Here is a 21171-nt window from a genome sequence, read left to right on the forward strand (position 1 = left end):
CCCCAACAAGGCCACACCTCCTAATAGTGACATTCCTCATGGGCCAAGCATCCAAACACATGATTCTTCAGGGACCATACCTATTCAAACCACCACAGAGATTATATCGAAAATCCAAACCTTGAATGTCTGTATTGGAACTATCTGGAAACTGAATGTAGTCTAGGATAAGAATTACCATAGCTGATTTTTCTTTTCTCTTCCACCAGTGACTTCCCACCCTATGTGGAGAGCTGAGCCCTCTGCAGCTAGCCTTTGAGGGAGTGACATTAGGTAGCTCACTGTAACAGATTGGGACTAATACAAACACCTTGGTCTTTTTTCTGTTTTCTCTTCTTGATATTAATTTACTTCTTCCTTGGCAGGACAATATTGCTGAGAAAGCTTGCTGTGGGGTTCCATGTAAGTGCTCTGGAGAGAGGGGAGACAGAGGACCCATTGGCAGCATCGGGCCGAAGGTATGGCAATGATGCTCCTTACCACAGGCTAGACTTCACATCACAGGCTAGACTTCAAGCTCCGGAACTATTTGGCTGGGTGACTCCCTAATGTCATAGGTGGATATGAGAGAGGAGGAAGGGTCCTGGCCATATTGCCAATCTGGGCTCCAAGGTACTACTCTTTGATCAGTAGCTCCAGTGTCTTGCTGGTGACGGAGCTGGCCCAAGCACCTGCCACATTTCCCTCTTCCACTGGATGCGACAGTCTGCTCTTTGACCTATGGGTCTGTCATTTCATAAAACAATGTGAAGACCCAAGCATACCCACTGGCAGCCTCACGGTGTGGGTCAGTGATTACCTTAAAAGAGAGTCACAGCTCTCTTGGAAAAGAAAGAGCCTGAGATAGATAGCCCAATGGAAAGATCATCACTGTATAGAGAGTGAATGGGAGCATGCCCAGCTCTGGGCAACGCCCACTGCCACGCTGTGTGATGTCACAGCACAGCTCCACTGAGCAAAGGCACTGCTGAGATGCTTTATGCAGAACACAGGTGACCTAGGAACTCATGTGCTTTATTTCAGGGTATCTCCGGGGAAGATGGCTACCGAGGCTACCCGGGTGACGAAGGCGGACCCGTGAGTAAAAGCTACCCCCTACCTTGAGTTTTTGTTGGCTCCTGTTCTTTCCACATGAGGACTGAATGGCAGAGTTTGTAGCCTGTTTGGTGGCTAGGGGCTTTTTCATTAGAAGGAAAATTTTCTCTTAACTTACTTAACCATTTTCCTTTCATTCGCACACTAAGAACAGCGAGGCTCTTTGAATGTGATGAGTGGGTGGTGTGCATGGGGAGACTTGATCTGTCTCAGAGTGGAGGGGGGTTAGACCGGGGACCACCAAGTATGGTGTGCCCAGTGACTACTAAGTATCTGAGCAGAAGTTGGTGGTGCTATGCACTTCTAATCCTAGCTTGTGAGAGTCTGGGGCAGGAGGAGGATGGGCTGCTGAGCTATTATGTAGCAAGGCTCTGGTAAGTCTGTGAGGCTCTGGGACTCAAGACAAGGCCCCTCTCTGGGATATGGCATAGAGGGGCTCCTGGGAGAATAACCGTGGTCTCCAGGTGTCCAGACCAGATAAGGAAGTCAGTGCTGATCCTGTTGCCCTGGGACAGCTGGATACCATGACAATTCAGTGCAATGGTCAGGGAAAAGAGCAGTGCCCCCTGGACACTGCAACTGTCCCAGAGCTACTCCACAGCCCGTGAGGTTGTGAATTCTTGCTCAGTCAGGAGCTGGGGGAATGAAGATGTCTGTACATGTAGCCTGCTTACAGTGAAGCCTTCTGTGTGCTGCATGCTGTTCTTTGGGAGAGAGTTTGAAGAGACACCAGACAAGAGATTCCTGCCTGCAAAATGCCTTTGTTCTCTTTACAGGGTGAGCGAGGTCCACCTGGTGTGAATGGCACACAAGGTTTCCAGGGCTGCCCAGGCCAGAGGGGAGTGAAGGTACAGTATGGATTCGTGTGTAGGAGAGTCAGCACACAGCATGCAGGGAGGATATGAGCTCTCCATGTGCCTCGGGGAGGGAGGGTAGCAGGCTGGGCTTTGTCCAGTCTCAGAGCCCAGTAGCCAGGGTCTCTTGCCGAAGGTAGCTCTGCATTGGGTCAGGAGCCCAGAGCACAGGCTATCACTGGGAAGGAGCCTGGGTGGAGACATAGTTTCCTGTGGAAACATTTAGCAGCCAGGAGTCAGTCATGAAGTGCAAGGTTCTGGCCGAGCCCAGGGAGGAGCCAGGGAAAGAGGTTCAGGAAAGAACTGCATGGGATTCCAGGGTCGGCTGCTTGCTGACTTGGAGCGCAGGGGTGGAAGGGAAGGGCCGGCATATTGCAAGTTATGAAACTGGCCTTCTGTCTTTGGAGTTGCCTCTCCTCCCTAGAGAGAAAGACCACCCAAGTATTCACCTCTAGGCAAATTTGCTTTATATTTCACCTGGCAGTGAGAGTGGAGACAACTGTATAGATCCTCAGAACCAGGGGTATTCAGCCACAGGTGAAGGGGCTTCTGTCCTGAGGAACTGGCTCTTGGTCACTCATGTTTCCTCTGTCCCCTTTCCTTCCAGGGTTCTCGAGGATTCCCAGGCGAGAAGGTACTCACGTTTGTTTGTTTTAATGAAAACTCCCCGGCTGCTGCTGCTTCTCCCCCGCTGGGATAACTCATTCCACTCACTCTCTGCCCCTTTCTTCTCAGGGTGAACTGGGAGAAATCGGCTTGGATGGTCTGGATGGTGAAGAGGTGAGTGGCCTTACCTCCCACATCCCAGCTGCTTCTGTTCCTGAGGTCCTGGTCACCAGCAGTCCACAGGAGCTGTCACATTGCACAATCCACTCTCGTTGTCTTTACAGGGAGACAAGGGGCTGCCTGGTTCGTCTGGAGAAAAGGGGAGTCCTGGAAGAAGGGTAAGTGTGCTCTTCTCTCCCTGTCCTGGAGGGGGTGTGGGACATAACACCTTCTTCAGGGACCAGTTAGCATTCTTCCCATGGGTTTCCTGGTAGATGTATGAGTGATGTCCTCCTCTCAACTGTGACACCCTATATGCCATTTCCTTGTTGGAAAGAATGTCCCACAGGATCACATACTTTCATAGACTAAGTTTGTTCTGTTGTAAATACATTTCTCAATGCCCGAGGCTGAGAGGCTCTCCAGGAAACATTTGTGGACTATCCAACACATCAGAAATAGTTTCACATAATTTAGGAACTATAGAGAATGGTTTAGTGGTTAAAAACATATATTGATCATACAGAGGACCCCAGTTCAGTTCCTAGCTCTCAGATTGGATGTTTCATAACTGCCTGTAACTCCCACTCTGGGGGATATGATGCCCCCCTCTGGTCTCTGCAGATACTGCACTCAGGTCTACACACATACATACTTTTAAAGAAAATGAATCTTAGAAAGATGGTCTTTTTCAGCTTCATGCTAAATGGAAAAATGGCAACAGGTGTTATGGTGAGGCTTACAAAATGAGGAACAATGGATTCTGATGAACAACATAGAGGTCTGAGGTGTAGCTTGAGGGTTATAGTTAGCAAACATTGCTGTATTATTCTGGTTTAAATAGCAGATACCAGCTAATTGATCACAGAAACAAAGTAGTGGGACAATAGATACAATCATTTTCTTCACCATAGCAACCACCCATATATATATATACATATATATATATATATATATATATATATGTATATATATACATACAATGTGTATGTGTATATATGTGTGTATGTGTTTGTGTGTATGTATGCATCATGGCATCATGTTATAGATCTCAAATACTCACTAAAATACTTGTCAAATTATCCACAAGAAATATCTAGTTTTAAACTTCCACTGTGTGATTGATTTAGGGTGACAAAGGACCCAAAGGAGACAAAGGAGAAAGAGGAGATGTTGGAATTCGAGGTGACCCGGTAAGGAAGATTTCTATAGTTCAGATTTCACGGGCGGAGGCTTATGAGGGAAGAGAAAAGGGGTCGTTTCCATTTTGAAATTGCTTTATGATGTGCTGATAAAATATGAGATTTATCCTGTCCTTTCAATTTGGGGGTCATGGGAGATGATTTGTTTCCAATGCAGCAAGTGTTTTTAAGTCACTCTGTAGGTGTGTCTCCGAGGGTCTTCCCGGGATGCCCTCTGAACACCTTTGCCTTAGGATGTGTCCTGCGCAGCTTTCTGGTTCACAGATTGGTAAACCCTTTAAGCAAAGGACCACTGCTGCGATGGCCTCCTCTTTAGGTCACCCTCCTCTATGGGAGAGGAAGGAATGTGAGGCTGAGTGTCCCCAGTAGGGCAGGATTTGTGCCATCCCATTGGGGCCACACTTAGGCTCTGGGTGTTAGCTAGATAGGAGGTGGCCTGAAGGGCCATCTTTGAGAGTCTTCCCTTCTATCTGATGCTAAGAATTCTAATGGCTGTGTTTTTTCCTTATGTGGGGCTCATTCAACAACTCTGTTGTTTTCAGGGTGACTCAGGACGGGACAGTCAGCAGAGAGGACCCAAAGGAGAGACGGGCGACATTGGCCCCATGGTACAGTGATCCATACCCAGAGACCCTCTGTGCTCAGGGTGGCAAGCTGACTCTCACGGCATTCATGTCTCACCAGCTGCAGCCCCCATGAGCTGCAGAGTCTGTGACACCAGCAGCACTGTCCCCAAGGCTGGCACCTGTGTGCCTGGGAAGGCAGCCTCTGTGGGCCTGGGCACCAGGGCTCCTCCAAGGCAGCTGTTGTGCCCTGCAGCTCTGTGCAGAGAGCTCTGGTGAAGCCAAAGTCTTAAAGGGTTGATAGTGGCCCTAAACCTGATGCTTCCCAAGAGTGCCTGGAGCTCTGTCCTCATGTAGACAGACCTTTCCCTGGGAATAGACCTCCCCGCCCCATGTCTCTAGAAACACACTCTGGGGTTTAATGTTCTTCTCTACAGGTAAGAATTTCATGTTAGTTTTTTTTTACCACCACATCAGGGTCTCCCAGGCAGAGATGGCATCCCCGGCAGCCCAGGAGACGCTGGGAAGGATGTGAGTACCTTGGGATGTTGGGTTCTGCTCAGTGGCAAGTGATTGGTGCATAGTGCCTGGCACTCGGCTATGGTGCAGCTCCTTACAGGGGGTGGGGGTGTAGAGCCATTCCCGAAACCATCTGTCTTGTCTATTTTATGCTGTATAGACACAGGACTAAAACCAATGCCATTTGCATCTATATAAAACAAGTAGGTTTTTGCCTTTGACTTAATGTTGCTACCTGGGATTGTTTACTGGCTCACAGTTCCGAAGGGTTCAGGGAGGTCCCAGAACATGGCATAGGCAGCTAGCAAGGGCTTTCATGCTTGTCTTCCCATGGAGGAGGGCAGAAGGCAGGATGTGGATCGTTTCCCTGACCCTGTTGCTGATAGGACATTTTCATTCTTAGCTTCCTCTAGCACCCATCACTCGCCTTCCCTAGGTCCTTTCTCTCCCCTTCAGTCCTTTCTCCTTTCCCTCTGTAGAGAACATTGAACACTTACAAAAATAAAGTCTTTGCTGCTTTCAAGTATTTGGTCAACCCTTACCCACTAAGTAGCAAATACATCAGGACAGAAATGCTAATGCTGGCTGATGGGGGGGGGGACACAGGGAAGAAGGATGGAGAAACAGATTCCTGTGGCCCGTATAATTGCTTCGATATTTGTGCCACTCACAGAAGGGAACTTAGGCACAGCGTGGTTTAGCTTCTGTGTTTCCAGTACATTCTGGAGCGTGTGCCGCTGAATAGCTTGTTCCGGACTCACTGGGGGAATGTGGAAGCCAAGGTGAAGTCCACAATCCTTTATGAAACTGCTTGAAAGCTGCCAGGGCCCAAGCGAGCCGAGAGCAGGCTCATATAGCTGGAAGGAGAGGCCAGGAGGTTACAGTCCTTAGGGGGATGTAGGAAGTTAGTGGGTACCTAGGGTGTCTCAGCAATGAACAGAGCAGGAAACACGGAGGACACAGGTGGGCAGCTCAGGACGGGGTCCTCAGCACTGCTGGGCTCAGTGACTGACCACCACAGAGAGTTCTTGAGGTATAGGGCTTTCCAGAGGAGTGACTCCCTTGTACTCAAATGGCTTTTTAAAAAAGATTTATTTTGTGTTCATGAGTACACCACCATTGCTCTCTTCAGACACACCAGAAGAGAGCACCAGACCCCATTATGGATGGTTGTGAGTCACCATGTGGCTGCTGGGAATTGGAACTCAGGACCTCTGGAAGAGCAGCCCGCACTCTTAACCGCTGAGCTATCTCTCCAGCCCAGCTTCTAACTTTTTAAAAGCAAAAATTAAATTGTTTTTAAAAAAAGAAAAAAAATTAAATTGTTTCCTTCAAACATTTAAACACTAGACTGGAGAGCTAGCTTAGTCGGCCAAGTGCTTACTAAATGGGCTTGAGTTTGTTCCTTGGCACCGGTGTAAAAGTCTGGGTGTGGTGGTAGGCTAATACGGTTGAGCCACACAGAGGCAAGAATTGTTCTATATCCTTTGGTAATGCAGCTCTCAATGTTATCGTAGGTCATGACTGAAAGTCCAGCTGTGGGTAACAGTAATGTTTGCTATCATGGGTGAGACAGAGACTGGAATCAACTTAGGGGCTCACTAAGTGGCGGGAGATGGAACACAGTATGTTTGCTTCAGGATGAGGACCAACCAAGAGGCCTTTTGTCCCTTCCGTCTCTGCTTTGTCAGACACAGACCAAGAGGTGCTCCAGGGTGTTAGAGCCCTTTCTCAGCTGCCTCTTCTGGCCCCTGCAGGAGTCTGAATGAGGAACATGCTTCTTAGGGAGGAGTAGAGTTTGGTTGCTTCTCTGTGCAGGACAAGAGTAGCTTTCTAACTCACACCCACCCCAGGAAGGAGGCCAGCACTGTGGTGGCTGCAGAGTGGCCAATTGCTGGGCTGATCCCCCTGGGGGTAGAGAATATGACTCCTAGGTTGACCAACACCCTGGCCTTGCAGAGACAGCTTAGCACACCCGCAGATTCTCTCCCAAGACTCTCCGCTGGAGCAGTCAGGAGGTGGGGAATCCCTGGGTCTTTCTGTAGCAGGCTCACATGCTCAAATAAAGGTTCACCCCTGGAACATCCACAGGAAACTGCCAAGACATGAGCCCAACTTTCAGGTTCACCTGTGTGCACTGGGGTTGCTCTTGTTGTATTTGGCCTGGAGGGTTGAGAGCCCAGGGCTTGCTCCCTTCTCCTGTAGCGAAGCATCTCCACTCTGCTAAGTTAGAGCAATGGGCAGGTTCGCATTCCTGTTTCTCATTCTTCTCTGGGAACTGGCTGGGATTCTGCAGCCAGAAGCCATTATTTTGCTTGGCAGGTCAGAAGTCATTCCTAACTGGTCACTGGAGTAACTCACAGGCACAGCATAGAAGTAGAAACTGCTGGAGATTGGGGAGGATGGCTGAGTGCACCAGCCTCCTAGGTATAGGGACTAGTTTCTGGCATGGACTTTGCACTACAATGGGTAGATACATGTGTCAGGATTCAGCATCTGCATCTCCGCCTCAAGACATCTGCCTTCTTCCACAGGGTGGCTTTGGTCGAAGGGGGCCTGCAGGAGCTAAGGTAGGTGGCTGGACTGGCTTGGCATGTCTTGTCTCTTAGCTAGACTTCCAGGAGTCTCCTGGACACAGTCAGCCCAGGAATTAAGATATTGTCCCTGTCCAACAGCTTACAGAACCCTTACCCTTTTCTCTATCACTCTCAAACAGCCTATTCTACGATAGGTGTTTCCTGTGGTTTGGGGAGTCGGGGGAGGGAGGGAAAAGCTGACAGGCAGGGCTCTGGGCAGCTCTCTGTCAGGCATGTCCATGTGTCTGGCCATCTTGCCTGTGCCAGAGAGGATTCAGTCCAAAATATCCTTATTTATCAAAGCTGTCCCGTGCAACAGGCTGAGAGAGATTGCTGATGCCCTGTGTGTGGCTTTTGCCCACACCATCACCATCCATACCCTTTCCCCAGTCCAGAGGAGAGAGTTGATTTTGTTTACCTGCTTGTCTTGTTTCCAAGGGCAACAGAGGTGGTCCTGGTCAGCCAGGCTTTGAAGGCGAGCAGGGGACCAGAGGTTCACAGGTCAGTATCCTGGCATGACTCGTGCCTCATAGAATCTCCCAGACCCTTGTGGCTTTGTCTTAAATTTAGGTGATGGTTATGTGACACAGATTCTGCCTCTAGTAAAGATTCCACTCAGAGCACTCACCGCACTGTGTAATAATTTTTAAAATGTTTTATTAACCCAAAAGGAGGCATTGTACAGTCACCCTCTATTGCTTTCTATATTTGGGGTCCCCCCATCAACCTTAAACTGTTGTCCTCCACCTCTGCCATTCCCACATCTCCCCTCACCTTTATAGACCCCACACCTGTCACCCTAACTCCTGTCACCTTCAACCCCTATTGCCCTCCACCCCTATTGCCCCACCCCAGCTGCCACTAATCCCTGCTGCCCCTCCTCTTTACTGCCCCTCCCTGCCCCTGAAACCCTTAACCCTGATGCTTCTTCCTACCTCTGGCCAACACTGGTCCTCCTGACTTCATGGATTTTCCTGTTCTGGAAATGACATTTCATATAAATGATGTCACTCAATAGATGGAATTTATTTTTGGCTTCTTTCACATAGTATGGTTTTCTGAACTCTAGACATGTTATAGAGCCTGGCACAATTTTATTCCTTTCACTGGCTGGGTAATATTCCATCACATGGGTGAAGAAGAATCTATTTCATTCACTGGTCGCTTGGCATCTGGGTTGTTACCACTCTAGTTACTGAGACTCAGATCAACTGCATTCACCTGTGACATGACCTTTTCCTCCCCAGGGCCCACCTGGTCCCATTGGTCCCCCAGGCCTGATTGGGGAACAAGGAATTCCTGGACCTCGGGTGAGCATCTGAGTGTGGCAGCCGGATGAGTGTGTTGGATGGCAGAGCTGATGTGGGCATGGCTGGTGGTGTGTAGTCTGCAGGACCCACACTGTGACTCTGTGGGCTTAAGTGGGCAGCACGGGACATCATAGAGCGCTTGAGGTTTGTGGGTGAGACTGGCCTCTGACCAGGGACTGTCAGGATCTTAAGTCTGGATGGTTATTGATTCATGTACACCCCCTCCTTGCCTTACAGGGAGGCGGAGGTACAGCTGGGGCTCCTGGAGACCGTGGCAGAACTGGTCCGCTGGGGAGGAAGGTTTGTCTGGGGAACAGTAGGGCTTTGCTGAACTGGGTGCTGCCACCTCCCCGCTGCCTGCCCTCTCCTCTGCCTCCTCCTCTTCAGCCTAAGCTCTGTGCACCAATGGTCACAGGCACACCAATGTTCTCCACTGTTCACACCTGTATGTTACAATTAGTGGTGATCCATGCCTTTAATCCCAGCACCTGGAAGGCAAAGACAGGTGAATCTCAGTGAATTTGAGACCAACCTGATCTACATAGTGAGTTCCAGGACAGCTAAGACCCTATAGATGTCTCAAAACACCCCTCCCCAAACAAAACAAAAAGAAAAGGTAGATACAGAGATACTTGTAGTGGCTCAGGTCTATAATCTCAGCACTTGGTGGGGACTTGGGGAAGGAGGATTATTCTAAGTTGGAGGTCAGCCTAATACACACACACACACACACACACACACACACACAGTCAATATTTTGTTTTATTATTATATTTTAATAAAAATTTAAATAATATCTATCATCTATCTATGATCTATCTGTCTATCTATGATCTATCCATCTATCTATCTATGATCTATCTATCTATCTTTGATCTATCTATCTATTCTGTGTGTGGCTGTGTACATACCATACTGGGTATATAAAAGTGATTGGACAGTTTGGTGGGATTTGATTCTCTTGTTCCCCCACATGGGATTTGGGGCAAGAACTCAGGTTGTCAGGTTTGGCAGCAAAAGCACCTTTATGTCCTGCGCCATTTAGCCAGCCCCTGCATTTAGCACTTTTAAAATATGTGTACCCATTTATAGGGCACAACTTAATAGTTCCGTACATACATATAATGGTCAGGTCAGAGAAATGGACCTTTCTTTGTCTTGGAGGCACTTGACATTCTCTCTTCTAAATATGTAGCAATTTGTTATAAACTACAGTCATCCCACAGTGCCTACTAGATCATTCTCCCCCTGCTTAAACTGCATGTTGGTACCTGTTACCCAGTTATGCTCTGTCCGACAATGCTCTGTCTCTACCGATCATGGGTGTCCACTGTAGCATGACGTCAGCCTTTGCTGCTTCATGTGTGAGACAGCATGTGACACTTGTCTTGCTGTGCTTGGCTTATTATGATTAAAATCTGATTTCATAGAAACCTAAAAGGTGATGTATGAGGCACCTTCCCCTGGACATCACTACCTCCGACATCAGTACAGCAAGTGTGGGGCTTGGGTCCCCATGAGCTGGCCCCCACTCAGTGAGCCATTCTTGTTCTCCTCATGTAGGGCGAGCCGGGAGAGCCAGGGCCGAAAGGAAGCATCGGGAACCGTGGACCCCGTGGGGAGACGGTAAGGCCACCACCCAGTGCCCTTCAGGGGTCACTGACTAGGATGAATGATGCAGAATGCATTGTAGACTTGGAGAGATTTGCAGCTCCGTTTGGATTATTGAGAATATGGCCGACAGTGGTGAAAGTGGCTTATTTCAAAGTGAGTTTTATTTCCCTGGCAGCTTTGTGAGCAAAAAGGAAATCTATAGGCTGTTGGGAGTTTTCCTAAAATGAGTCACTCTTTGAAAGACTCTGTAAAAGGACCAGACACTAGATCATTATAATCCCATGCTTTAAAATACTGATATATGTCTTCCCAACACGTTCCTCTCATTGTGGGACAGTTAACAGTGTTCACTCTGAATGCCTCACATGATGGTGGGCACAGGCCTGGGGCTACAGAGCCCAGGAGGAGGGCTGTCTGGAAGGGGTGTCAGGCTAGTACAGGAAGGGCTTGGGGGCTGGAAAGTAAGACCTACACACAGAAGACTCAGGATGCCTGAGAGGCTAAGGGCAGAATTCCTGTTTTGAGGGAGACTCACAGATAATGCTCACACAGATCTGTGTATCTGTGTATCTCTACGAACACGACTTTGCTCACACCTGTGGAGGAGGGCTCAGAGATGGAAGGCTTCTTTCTCTTGCCTTTTGGTCCCAAAACACTCATGTGCTCCCCCTCTGTTGAGGGGACAGTGTGATATGGTATGTGTGAAGTGCCCTATGCAATGGCTTGCAGTGATACCCTCTCTCTGTTTCTCTTAGGGAGATGACGGGAGAGACGGGGTTGGCAGTGAGGGACGCAGAGGCAAAAAAGTACGTATCTGCTGAAGTGTCTAGAGATGCCTAGACACTGTTGGGAGTCACCGAGGATGGCTTCTGACATTTTATATCAAAAGTGATTTTAGATGGCTTTAAGTTGGCACCTGATACTAAGGTGTTTATCGATGTGTTTATAAAAAGATAAAGAGGTATAAGAATATGTTCTGTGGGGGTGTGGCGAAGTGTGGGGGAAGTGGGTGCCTCAGTAGGGCCATGACAAGGCATGCTCCCCCCCCCCCCACCCAGGGAAGCCACTCGAGGGTATAGTATAGAGTTTATTCAGGGCATGGGAAGGGGAGTTAAGAGGGTAGTAGAGGCAGAGAAAGGCAGAGAGAGGGAGAGAGTAGAGGCCATGACTGTGAGCATGTGGAGAGAGGGGAAAGGGAGGGGGAAGGGAAGAGCCCAAGAGGGCAAGAGAGAAGCAAGCAAGAAGCAAGAGTGAGAGAGGGAGGAGGGGACAAGTAGCCCCTTCTATAGTGGGCCAGGCCTGCCTGGCTATTGCCAGGTAACTGTGGGGAGGAGCATACCTGGCTCTGGGTGGGTGGGGTTTAAGCAGGATGCTAACATTTATTGTCTTTTACAGGGAGAAAGAGGCTTCCCTGGGTATCCAGGGCCAAAGGTGAGTGACCTGAGTAAAAGGATGTCAGGACTGTTTCTGGTTAAACCTGGGCTTTCCCATGAGCTGAAGTCAGAGTACCCCAGCTTTAGTCTTGGGTCAGCCACTCATGATAGGGCTATGCTGGGAAAGTCTCTGAGCTCTCTAAGATGCTCCCTCCTGTGTGGACAGAGTTGGCAGTGCTTGCTGTTCATGGTGCTTGTTAGTTATGTAGACAGCAGAAGAATCTGAGACCTGTAAATACCACAACCTATTTGGCAGTAATGCCAGTAATGACATAAGCCCAGGCTGTCTATAAATGGCACCAATACAATGGAGCCGTTTGTAGATGTGACCCTGTTATCTATTTGGAAAGTATGGTCCCGATGCTCTGCTGGGGTCCTACCTCAGGGACACCCCCCCAGCCAGACCTTCTGTTGAAGACCCTGATGTGTCACTTCTTGGCTGTCTTCTCAGGGAACTCCTGGTGAGCCAGGGGCAGATGGACCACCAGGACCCAAAGGCATCAGAGGTCGAAGGGTAAGTTCGCCCACACCTTGCTGTGAGTGGGAAGGAGCAGGGTCATGGCTGTGTAATGGGATGCTGAGACTTAAAAATCACCCTCTTCTTTCTCAGCTGGATCAGTGACAGCCCCAGTGGTAGGAGGGAATTCCAAGTTTCAAACCACTGTCCTCCCAGCCCATGAGAGCTGTGTTCGGCACCTGCCTTCCTTCAGTCATGATGTCTTGTTGGGAGAGCTTGATAGCTCTTTCTCTGGCACGTCTCAAAAGTCACTAGACTGCAGATTACCCCATCATGGTGCCAGGGAGGCTTAGGTCTTGGGCTGGGTGGTGTCATGACCATTCAGATGTGAGGAAACAGGGCTTAATAAGGCCTGCTTAGGAAGCTGGTAGCCTTCAAGGTGAGCCCTGCCTGTGCTACGGGTTCCTCATTGCCCTGTTGATAAGATCCCTCAGTGTTGATTCTACATTTCTCTCTTCAATGATCATTCACTTCCCCTCCAACATTAACTAAACAGAATCTCAATTCATAGTCCGGATATAAATAATGCTACTAACAGCTGTTTTCAACCTGAAATATAATTAATAACAATAATTACACAGTGAATACGATCAGTAAAGACAGTCCATCTATATCATTTTGAAATGGGTTAGTGGTGTCCATGAACAGTTATCTAACTGATTGTCAGTTGCTAATTCTCTTGGATACTCAGAAAAATGTTAGTGATGGTTTTGGGACAACCATCTATCTTACCCTAGCCTGCCAGACTGTGCAGTGTGGAGACTCAAACTCTTTGGGGTCCTTTATCCTTACCCCCAAATTTTGGAGACTCCTCACGGTGATAGGTAGTTTGGAATGGATTCCTCTTACCACCATTCTCCCTATAGGAGCTAAGAATGTTCCATCTTTTACCTCTTCTAGGGAAATTCAGGACCTCCAGGGGTAGTTGGACAGAAGGGAGACCCTGGCTACCCAGGACCATCTGTAAGTATCCATCCAATCGCTAACGAGTCACTAGGTGGAGAGAAGCATGACGGGTACCTTACATCTAATCTCTGTAAACTTCCAATCATCTTCTGTCCTCAAAAAAGTTCCCTGCTATGTGTTATCTGTTTATTAAACTTATCACCTTCTGATACTGCAGTGGATAAAAGCGTACTTGAGTTTTGAAATAAGCTCTGAAAAAATGTTTTCTGGGGACTGGGAACATAGCTCAGTGGCAGAGCATGCACCTATCATGAGGTAGAACCTGGATTTTTGTTCCTAGAACAATAAGCAAGAAATAGCATTTTTTGTGGTACTAGGAATTGAACACAAGACCCCATTCCTACCAGGCAAACACTCTCCCATTGAGCTATATCTATGGTTTATATGGTACTCTGTGATCGAGGGAATATTATACTATTCACCTTATAATCTCTCACTGTAGGTTTGTTCAGAGAAAGCAAGTTGCAATATAATTGCTTGTATCATGCAGAAGCTGCACAACTAGACCAAATCTAGGTTTGGGGAGCACTTTCTTTGTTTATAAAATTCCTAAGGGAGCCACTGACTAGTGTTTAAAGATCCATCTGTTTAAGGATCGTCATGCTTTCCCCAGAGCCCAGGAGGAATCTTTGTCACAGCTACTACTGTTCCCATACTTGGTTTGCCCCTCTACCGAAATGCATGAGGTTCGAGGAAGAATAGACCACACAAACCAAGAGTGGGGCAACCTCTCCTACAGGGAGAATTTGAGGGATTGGGCTGCTCAAAGGCAAGGAAAGAAGGCTGAGCCTTTGCATGTGATGGAGACAGGCTGAGGGGGTGATTAATTAATGGGGTGTGCTGAGCCTGTTATTTACAGTTATTAGCCAAGAAAAACTGCTTCAGGGAAAACCAGCCAAGTAGCCCCAAAGCTTGACCATAGGTTGACAAAACAAGGGGACAAAAACACAGACTCAGGAGTCTGTCCCTAGAGCCTAGGGGGGTAAGGTACTTTTGACACAGAGGGGACAATGTGATAATTCCTTACCTACGCTTCCTTGGGAGCAGACTGTGCAGAGTGAGGAAGCTGTGTCCTCAGGGGGAGCTGTTTTCCTTGCTCGGAGCAGTTGAGAGGGGCCCAAGTGGCTGTGGGTAGTCACGTGGGTGAACAGTTGAGCGACCAGGTAGCAGGAGTGGAGCTTCTTCAAAGTAAGCTCACATCCTAGGGAGAAGAAAACTTTGTCTTCAAAAGTATGTTTCCTTGGCTGCAGGGTGGAATCCAGTTTAGACAGAGGGCCTGTGGAAGCTCAAGGCTACACAGTGTCTGTTGCACTTCTATTACTTCCCATTCTGTTCCTACAGCTGAAGGATGGCCTTTCTGTTTCTTTTTTTTCTCTTTATTATAATTCTTTTGTTTGTTTGTTTTGGTTGGGTTTTTTTGTGTGTGTGTGTGTGTGGTTTTGTTTTGTTTTGTTTTTTTTAAGATTTACTTATTTACCTTGTTATGCAGTTAATACACTAGCTGTCCTCAGACTCACCAGAAGAGGGCATCAGATGCCATGACAGATGGCTGTGAGCCACCATGTGGGTGCTTGGAATGGAACTCAGGATCTTTGAAAGAGCAGCCAGTGCTCTTAACCACTGAGCCATCTCTCCAGCCCCTTATAATTCTTAACACACATTCATTGCATAGGCCATTGGGTTCCACTCTGATACCTCCACGTGTGTACATACTGTGATTCCATTGTGCCCATCCTGTCTTCTCCCATCCCCCTTCTCTTCTTAAACCACATCATATGCATCTGCCTCCTCTCTCTGACTTTCATTGCTTGGTTTTACAGGGTCACAAGGGCAACCGAGGTGACTCCGTTGATGTAAGTAGTGTGTGCCCAGAGTGAACTGTTGTCTTACACGCCTGTCACCTGCTCTTCCTAACACTGTGATTTCCTCCACAGCAATGTGCCCTCATCCAAAGCATCAGAGACAAATGCCGTAAGTACTCGCTCTTCTGGGGCCTGTGGCACATCATGCCTTTATCGTTACCATTCTTACCCTGCAGACCTGGCTTTCATCCTCTCTTCTCTTTGTTTCCTTTATAGCTTGCTGCTATGGTGAGTATTGGTGGCTTCACATTCTTCTGAGGACAGATGGATCCTCTGCGGTGAGTAGGGCTTATCTCTGAAACCCCCATCTTCCGCAGGGCCCCTGGAGTGCCCTGTATTCCCGACAGAACTCGCCTTTGCCCTGGACACCTCTGAGGGTGTTACTCAGGACACCTTCAGCCGGATGCGAGAAGTGCTTCTGAGCATTGTGGGAGATCTGACCATCGCAGAGAGCAACTGCCCGAGGGGTGCCCGTGTGGCTGTGGTCACCTATAACAACGAGGTGACCACAGAGATCCGGTTTGCTGACTCCAAGAAGAAGTCTGCCCTCTTAGACAGTATTCAGAATCTCCAGGTGGCCTTGACATCTAAGCAGCAGAGCCTGGAGACCGCAATGTCATTCGTGGCCAGGAATACATTCAAACGTGTGAGGAGTGGATTCCTGATGAGGAAAGTGGCCATTTTCTTTAGCAATAAGCCCACGAGAGCATCCCCCCAGCTCCGAGAGGCTGTGCTCAAGCTTTCAGATGCAGGGATCACACCCTTGTTCCTTACAAGCCAGGAGGACCGACAGCTCATCAATGCCTTGCAGGTCTGTGCTCCATGCCTGCCCCCCCCCCCCCATCTTTGAGAGAACTCTAAGGAATGCCATGTTCTCTATGCAGAGTGTGTGTCCTTAGGCTTCTGCACAGTCTGAGTGGGCTGGGATGGTTGAGATCTCTTGTAAGGTGTCTAGGGAAGCCTATGGCTTCAGCATCAGCACCAACATCTGGAGGACTATAACTTACTCCCTCCGGGTTTTTGCTATACATGGTAGTAGTGCTGGGTAGGAAGTAACACTTTGTTCTTCCTGGTCAAGTGGAGGTTGTTGGCGTGAATGGATTCTGTCTCTCAGTGGAGTGGGACAGTTCTGACTCCTCACCAAGTGGCTGAGTTTTATATAACCCTGTTTTGACTCCCTTTAACATGCTGCTAAACCTTTTGTTCATTTTTACTCATGGGTTAGAAGATCTTGGAGTTAGTGAGGGTCTCAAGTCTGGAGAACACTGCTGGGCCACTGGATTCTGAGGCTCATGTACTGGGTATAGTTCACCCCACTCTGTTCTGGAGGAGACTCTCCTGAGCTGGCCATTAGGACCTACAGGCACTCAGTGAGGTCCTCAAAATATGAGTGACTTTGGGGATCCTCCCTACCCCGCGCTGTGCAAACCTTTCCTTAGCTAGCTCTCCCAGCCAGTCTGTGTAGAGGACACATCCTGTTCTCACTTGTTTCTCTTTAATTGTAACTGACAAGGACTATATTCAGGATCACTTCTAGTGACACTAGTTAAGACACATGGACAATAGCTACAAAGGACAGGAGCCCCTGACCAGAATTAGGTGTCTTTAGTCCCCATTGCCTCCTGCCTTACACCATGGCATGTAACCCCTCTGTGTCTTGGGTTTCTCACTTGCGCGGTGAGGCTGTGTGATCTGGGCTCTGTGCCTTGCCAGTTGGGAGCCCCACCTTCTGTGTCAGCAAGCTATGGCTTGCTCAGTGCCACTGTCCCTCAAGAGTTTATTCTGCCAAACTGCAGCCTGGTTTGGGGCCAGACACTGGGTTTGAAGTTCAATATAAAACTTGGGCTCCTGGCCATGAGTTCCTGTGAGGGAACATTTTTGTTCATTTTATTTTGTGTGATCTAAGGGGCCCAGAAACACGTGACTCCACAGATCAGAAAGGAATCCCTTTACCTATTCATATCAGTTACTCGTTATGTGGAGTCACATGCCCATCACTGTAATGGGAAGGATGTTTTTATCTCCAAGGATAGATATTCTTGTTTTCCCTGTCAGTGACTACCCTAGAGAGAATAGGGAAGAGGCAGATCAGTGTTTGCTGCCACTATTAAAGCCACCACCATAATATTTTAGGCCCCTACTGTTCATCAGAGGCATACCAGATACTTTGTTTAGTGTCTAATTAATCATCTGAGCAACCAGAGTCCAAAATGATAAGATGCTCGCCATGGGCAAGTTTATCGCATTGATTTTGTCCTGTTGTTACTCTGTGTTCTCATAATGGCTCCTTCTGTGTTTGTATCCTGACATCTCCCTTTGTCTAAACCAGATCAATAACACAGCCGTGGGACATGCCCTGGTTCTGCCTGCAAGGAGGGATCTCACAGACTTCCTGAAGAATGTCCTTACCTGCCACGTTTGCTTGGGTAAGCTGTTCATCTATCTGGGCACAGGGATCTGTCCAACCATAGCCACCAAAGTTGTGACTACAGAGGGACCTTTGAATGAGGAGTGATAATGTTAAATTAAGACTCGAGGCTCATTGTATTTCCTAAGGTAAGGGCCACTCAAGGGAGTTCTCATCTTGGAATCTAGAGCCTACATGTTTGTCTCAGAAGCACTTTAAGAAAATATATCTTTAAGGCACAGCAAGTGACAGGAATGTCTTAGTCTCACAGAGCACTATGAAGACTTTACATCATTGACAAGTTTCATTTAGCAAAACGAGGGGACAAAAACTGAAATCTGGGCACAATTAAAGCAGCGAGGCACAGTCTAAGTATGCATTCTAGGCTGCCTCAAACTGGTGATTCTCTTGCCTCTGCCTCCCAAGTGCATGGATTTGGGGGTGTGCATCCTATTCCCCACCAAAGTTTCTATCTCCTGTGATGATTGTAGTCAGCTGACTCCCCGAAGGTTGGGATGCTGCCGGGATTACATGGTAATGGACCACTGTGCTTTTTTTTTTCTAGATATTTGCAACATCGACCCATCCTGTGGCTTTGGCAGCTGGAGGCCTTCCTTCAGGGACCGGAGGGCAGCAGGCAGCGATGTGGACATAGACCTGGCTTTCATCTTGGACAGTTCAGAGGCTACCACTCTGTTCCAGTTCAACGAGATGAAGAAGTACATAGGCTACGTGATCAGACAGCTGGACCTGAGCCCAGACCCCAAGGCTTCCCAGCACTTTGCCAGGGTGGCTGTTGTGCAGCAGGCACCCTTTGAGTCTGTGGACAATGCCAGTGTGCCACCTGTGAAGGTGGAATTCTCACTGACAGACTATGGTGGCAAGGAAAAGCTGCTGGACTTCCTTAGCCGGAGGATGACCCAACTTCAGGGAACCATGGGCCTGGGCAATGCCATTGAATACACTATAGAGAACATCTTTGAAAGTGCTCCAAACCCACGGGACCTCAAAATTATGGTGCTGATGCTGACCGGTGACATGCAGAGGCAGCAGCTGGAGGAAGCCCAGAGAGCCATCCTACAGGCCAAGTGCAAGGGTTACTTTTTTGTGGTTCTGGGCATTGGCAGGAAGGTAAATGTCAAGGAGGTCTACAGCTTTGCCAGTGAGCCCAATGACGTCTTCTTCAAATTTGTGGACAAATCAACTGAGCTCAACGAGGAGCCTCTGATGCGCTTTGGGCGCCTGCTCCCATCCTTTGTCAGCAGTAAGTCCTGTGCCACACATAGTGTGTTCTGCCTAAGGCTAGAATAAGGCTCATACTCTCAGGCCACGAGGCTGGGTGAACAGCCATAGAAAATGCATCTTTGTGCTGATGTGACCTGTTCATTCATCCAACACACACACACACACACACACACACACACACACACACACACACACACATCCTGTGCCTTGAGTTAGGAGCTAGAGTCAACAAGGCACACACAGGCCAATCCCTTGCATCCCTTTGTTCAACTATTATACCCGTTTGACTGATGCTTTCCATCCATAAGGCACTGATACTGTTTCAAAGAGTTCACGACTAGGTTCACAAATGGACCAAACACACATTAACAAAGTATGTCCTAGTATGCTGGTTGTCCAATAAGGAAGCCTATCCTATCAGAGGGCTTAAGGGAAGCTTCTAGAAGGGGTTGCATTGATTTGGGATTTGCTGCCAAACCCATGCTTGCCTCTGGGCAGAACTCCTCCTCCCCCTCCTTTCTTCTTCCCTAACGAACTTCCTCTTAAGCGGGTGTTCTGCAGTTATCCAAGGAACTAATTTTCAACAGTCCCCACCTTTGGACACTGGGCTTAGGGCATCTGTTAATAGGCCTATGGGTCTTTTGTTCCCTATGCCTGTGATCTCTTGAGACTGCATCCTCCGTGGGGGTAGTTCAGACCTGACATAGTTCATCGTAACTGAGATCAGGCCACCTAGGAAACAGACGAGGGAGGCCTGTGAAGCTAAGGCAGCATGTCCACGCTGAGCGCTCATCGCTCAGGAGCGAGCTGAGCACCATGAACAACACACTAGTCACACCAAGGGAAGCCTCAGCTTTACCCAGGGATCCATGCTTCTGCCTAGGAGGATTAAGCAAGAATATATGTACCCAAGAAAGCACTCAGAGAACCTTGAACAGAACTGGATTATAATTTGATGTTCAGCGTGTATCTGGAAACAGGTCTGCTCTCTCACACTGAGGACATCCAACCTTTCAATGAATTATCTAAGTAGCTATGCAACTAACTCATCATACTAAATTTAATCTCCATATGATTCACACAAAGTTTGATTCTCCCCCCCCCCCCAGGTGAAAATGCATTTTACCTGCCTCCAGATCTCAGGAAACAGTGTGATTGGTTCCAAGGGGACCAACCAGTAAAGAATGGTGTGAAGTTTGGTCACAGGCAGATGTAAGTATCTATGATTGTTGTACCAAATATCATAGCACTAGAGTAGCTGCAGAGGCTCTCCGGTTAATCTCTAGCTTCATGGAAGGAGACATTGAAACAGAGAAATATGAATTTCCTAAAAGGATGTGAGTTCTTAAACATCCTTTTGTATTGGTTAGCTTCTGCTATATAATGAAGCATCCAGAATTTAGAGGCTTAAAACAAGAATAATTTTGCAATCCTGTGGGTTAGAAATTTCTGACTAGGTTCAGCTGGGTGGTCAGTCTGTCATCTGTCTGTCTGTCTTTCTCCTGGCCTCCTTTATGTTGATGTTAATGTTTCTTGGCTACAGACAGGCTGGTCTAGCCTGGTCTTAGTGGGAAGATTCATCTCTGCTCTACATGATTTCTTCCAGTGACCTAGCCTGAGCTTGTTCACAAGTTGATCAGGAGGATTTTCATGAGAAAAAGACTAAATATAAGTTCTCTTGAGACATAAGCCAGGCCTAGCACATTGTCACTTTAAATAACATTTTATGGGTCAAATATGTCCAGAGCCTAGACTGAAGTGTGGCAAGTGTGAACAGAGCTGAGGACTATATTGCATTATGCATTCCTTTCCCCAGTCTCTATCCTTTCTTTTTGTCTTTTTGAGACATGGTCTTTCTGATTAGTCCATGTTGGCCTGGAACTTACTTGGTAGGCAAGATTGGTCTCAAACTCACAACAATTCTTCTGTCTCATCTTTCCAATGTTCTAAGATTGCAAGTGTGAGCCACCTCAAGCAATGAGTAGATACTTTGTGGTGCAAATAGTACTGATGTTGTTAGACACGACTTAGTTGATTGTTTAAATTAGAACATTGCTAAATATTTATTCTTCTCTCTTTTACTTTCCTCCTTTTCTTATCCATTAAAAATAAGATGTCTGATTTATGAATAATTAATGTAATCATTTTTGAATAATTCTATTTTAATATTCTGTTCGATATTTTCTTTGGGACAGATTCTGAAAGTAAGAGTTGTATATGTAATATTATAGAAACCAGCATCT

At 47.7% G+C, this 21171-nt stretch overlaps 1 protein-coding gene across 1 annotated transcript in view; it reads left to right on the forward strand.

Moving 5' to 3' along the window:
* The window catches only part of Col6a3 (collagen type VI alpha 3 chain), an 87875-nt gene that overhangs the window by 55835 nt on the left and 10869 nt on the right, over window positions 1-21171 (forward strand). Inside the window, exons 15-39 of the mRNA XM_052193189.1 lie at window positions 366-458; window positions 1024-1077; window positions 1872-1943; window positions 2557-2583; window positions 2685-2729; window positions 2840-2893; window positions 3845-3907; window positions 4459-4524; window positions 4957-5010; window positions 7533-7568; window positions 8013-8075; window positions 8822-8884; window positions 9122-9184; window positions 10448-10510; window positions 11254-11304; window positions 11894-11929; window positions 12383-12445; window positions 13349-13411; window positions 15235-15267; window positions 15349-15385; window positions 15493-15504; window positions 15594-16087; window positions 17606-17702; window positions 18249-18947; window positions 20038-20140. Coding sequence (XP_052049149.1) covers window positions 366-458; window positions 1024-1077; window positions 1872-1943; window positions 2557-2583; window positions 2685-2729; window positions 2840-2893; window positions 3845-3907; window positions 4459-4524; window positions 4957-5010; window positions 7533-7568; window positions 8013-8075; window positions 8822-8884; window positions 9122-9184; window positions 10448-10510; window positions 11254-11304; window positions 11894-11929; window positions 12383-12445; window positions 13349-13411; window positions 15235-15267; window positions 15349-15385; window positions 15493-15504; window positions 15594-16087; window positions 17606-17702; window positions 18249-18947; window positions 20038-20140 — 2504 coding nt within the window. The remainder of the gene's footprint in view (window positions 1-365; window positions 459-1023; window positions 1078-1871; window positions 1944-2556; window positions 2584-2684; window positions 2730-2839; window positions 2894-3844; window positions 3908-4458; window positions 4525-4956; window positions 5011-7532; window positions 7569-8012; window positions 8076-8821; window positions 8885-9121; window positions 9185-10447; window positions 10511-11253; window positions 11305-11893; window positions 11930-12382; window positions 12446-13348; window positions 13412-15234; window positions 15268-15348; window positions 15386-15492; window positions 15505-15593; window positions 16088-17605; window positions 17703-18248; window positions 18948-20037; window positions 20141-21171) is intronic.

This window comes from Apodemus sylvaticus, chromosome 9, assembly GCF_947179515.1.
Source record: "Apodemus sylvaticus chromosome 9, mApoSyl1.1, whole genome shotgun sequence".
In the NCBI taxonomy this organism is placed as follows: Eukaryota; Metazoa; Chordata; class Mammalia; order Rodentia; family Muridae; genus Apodemus; species Apodemus sylvaticus.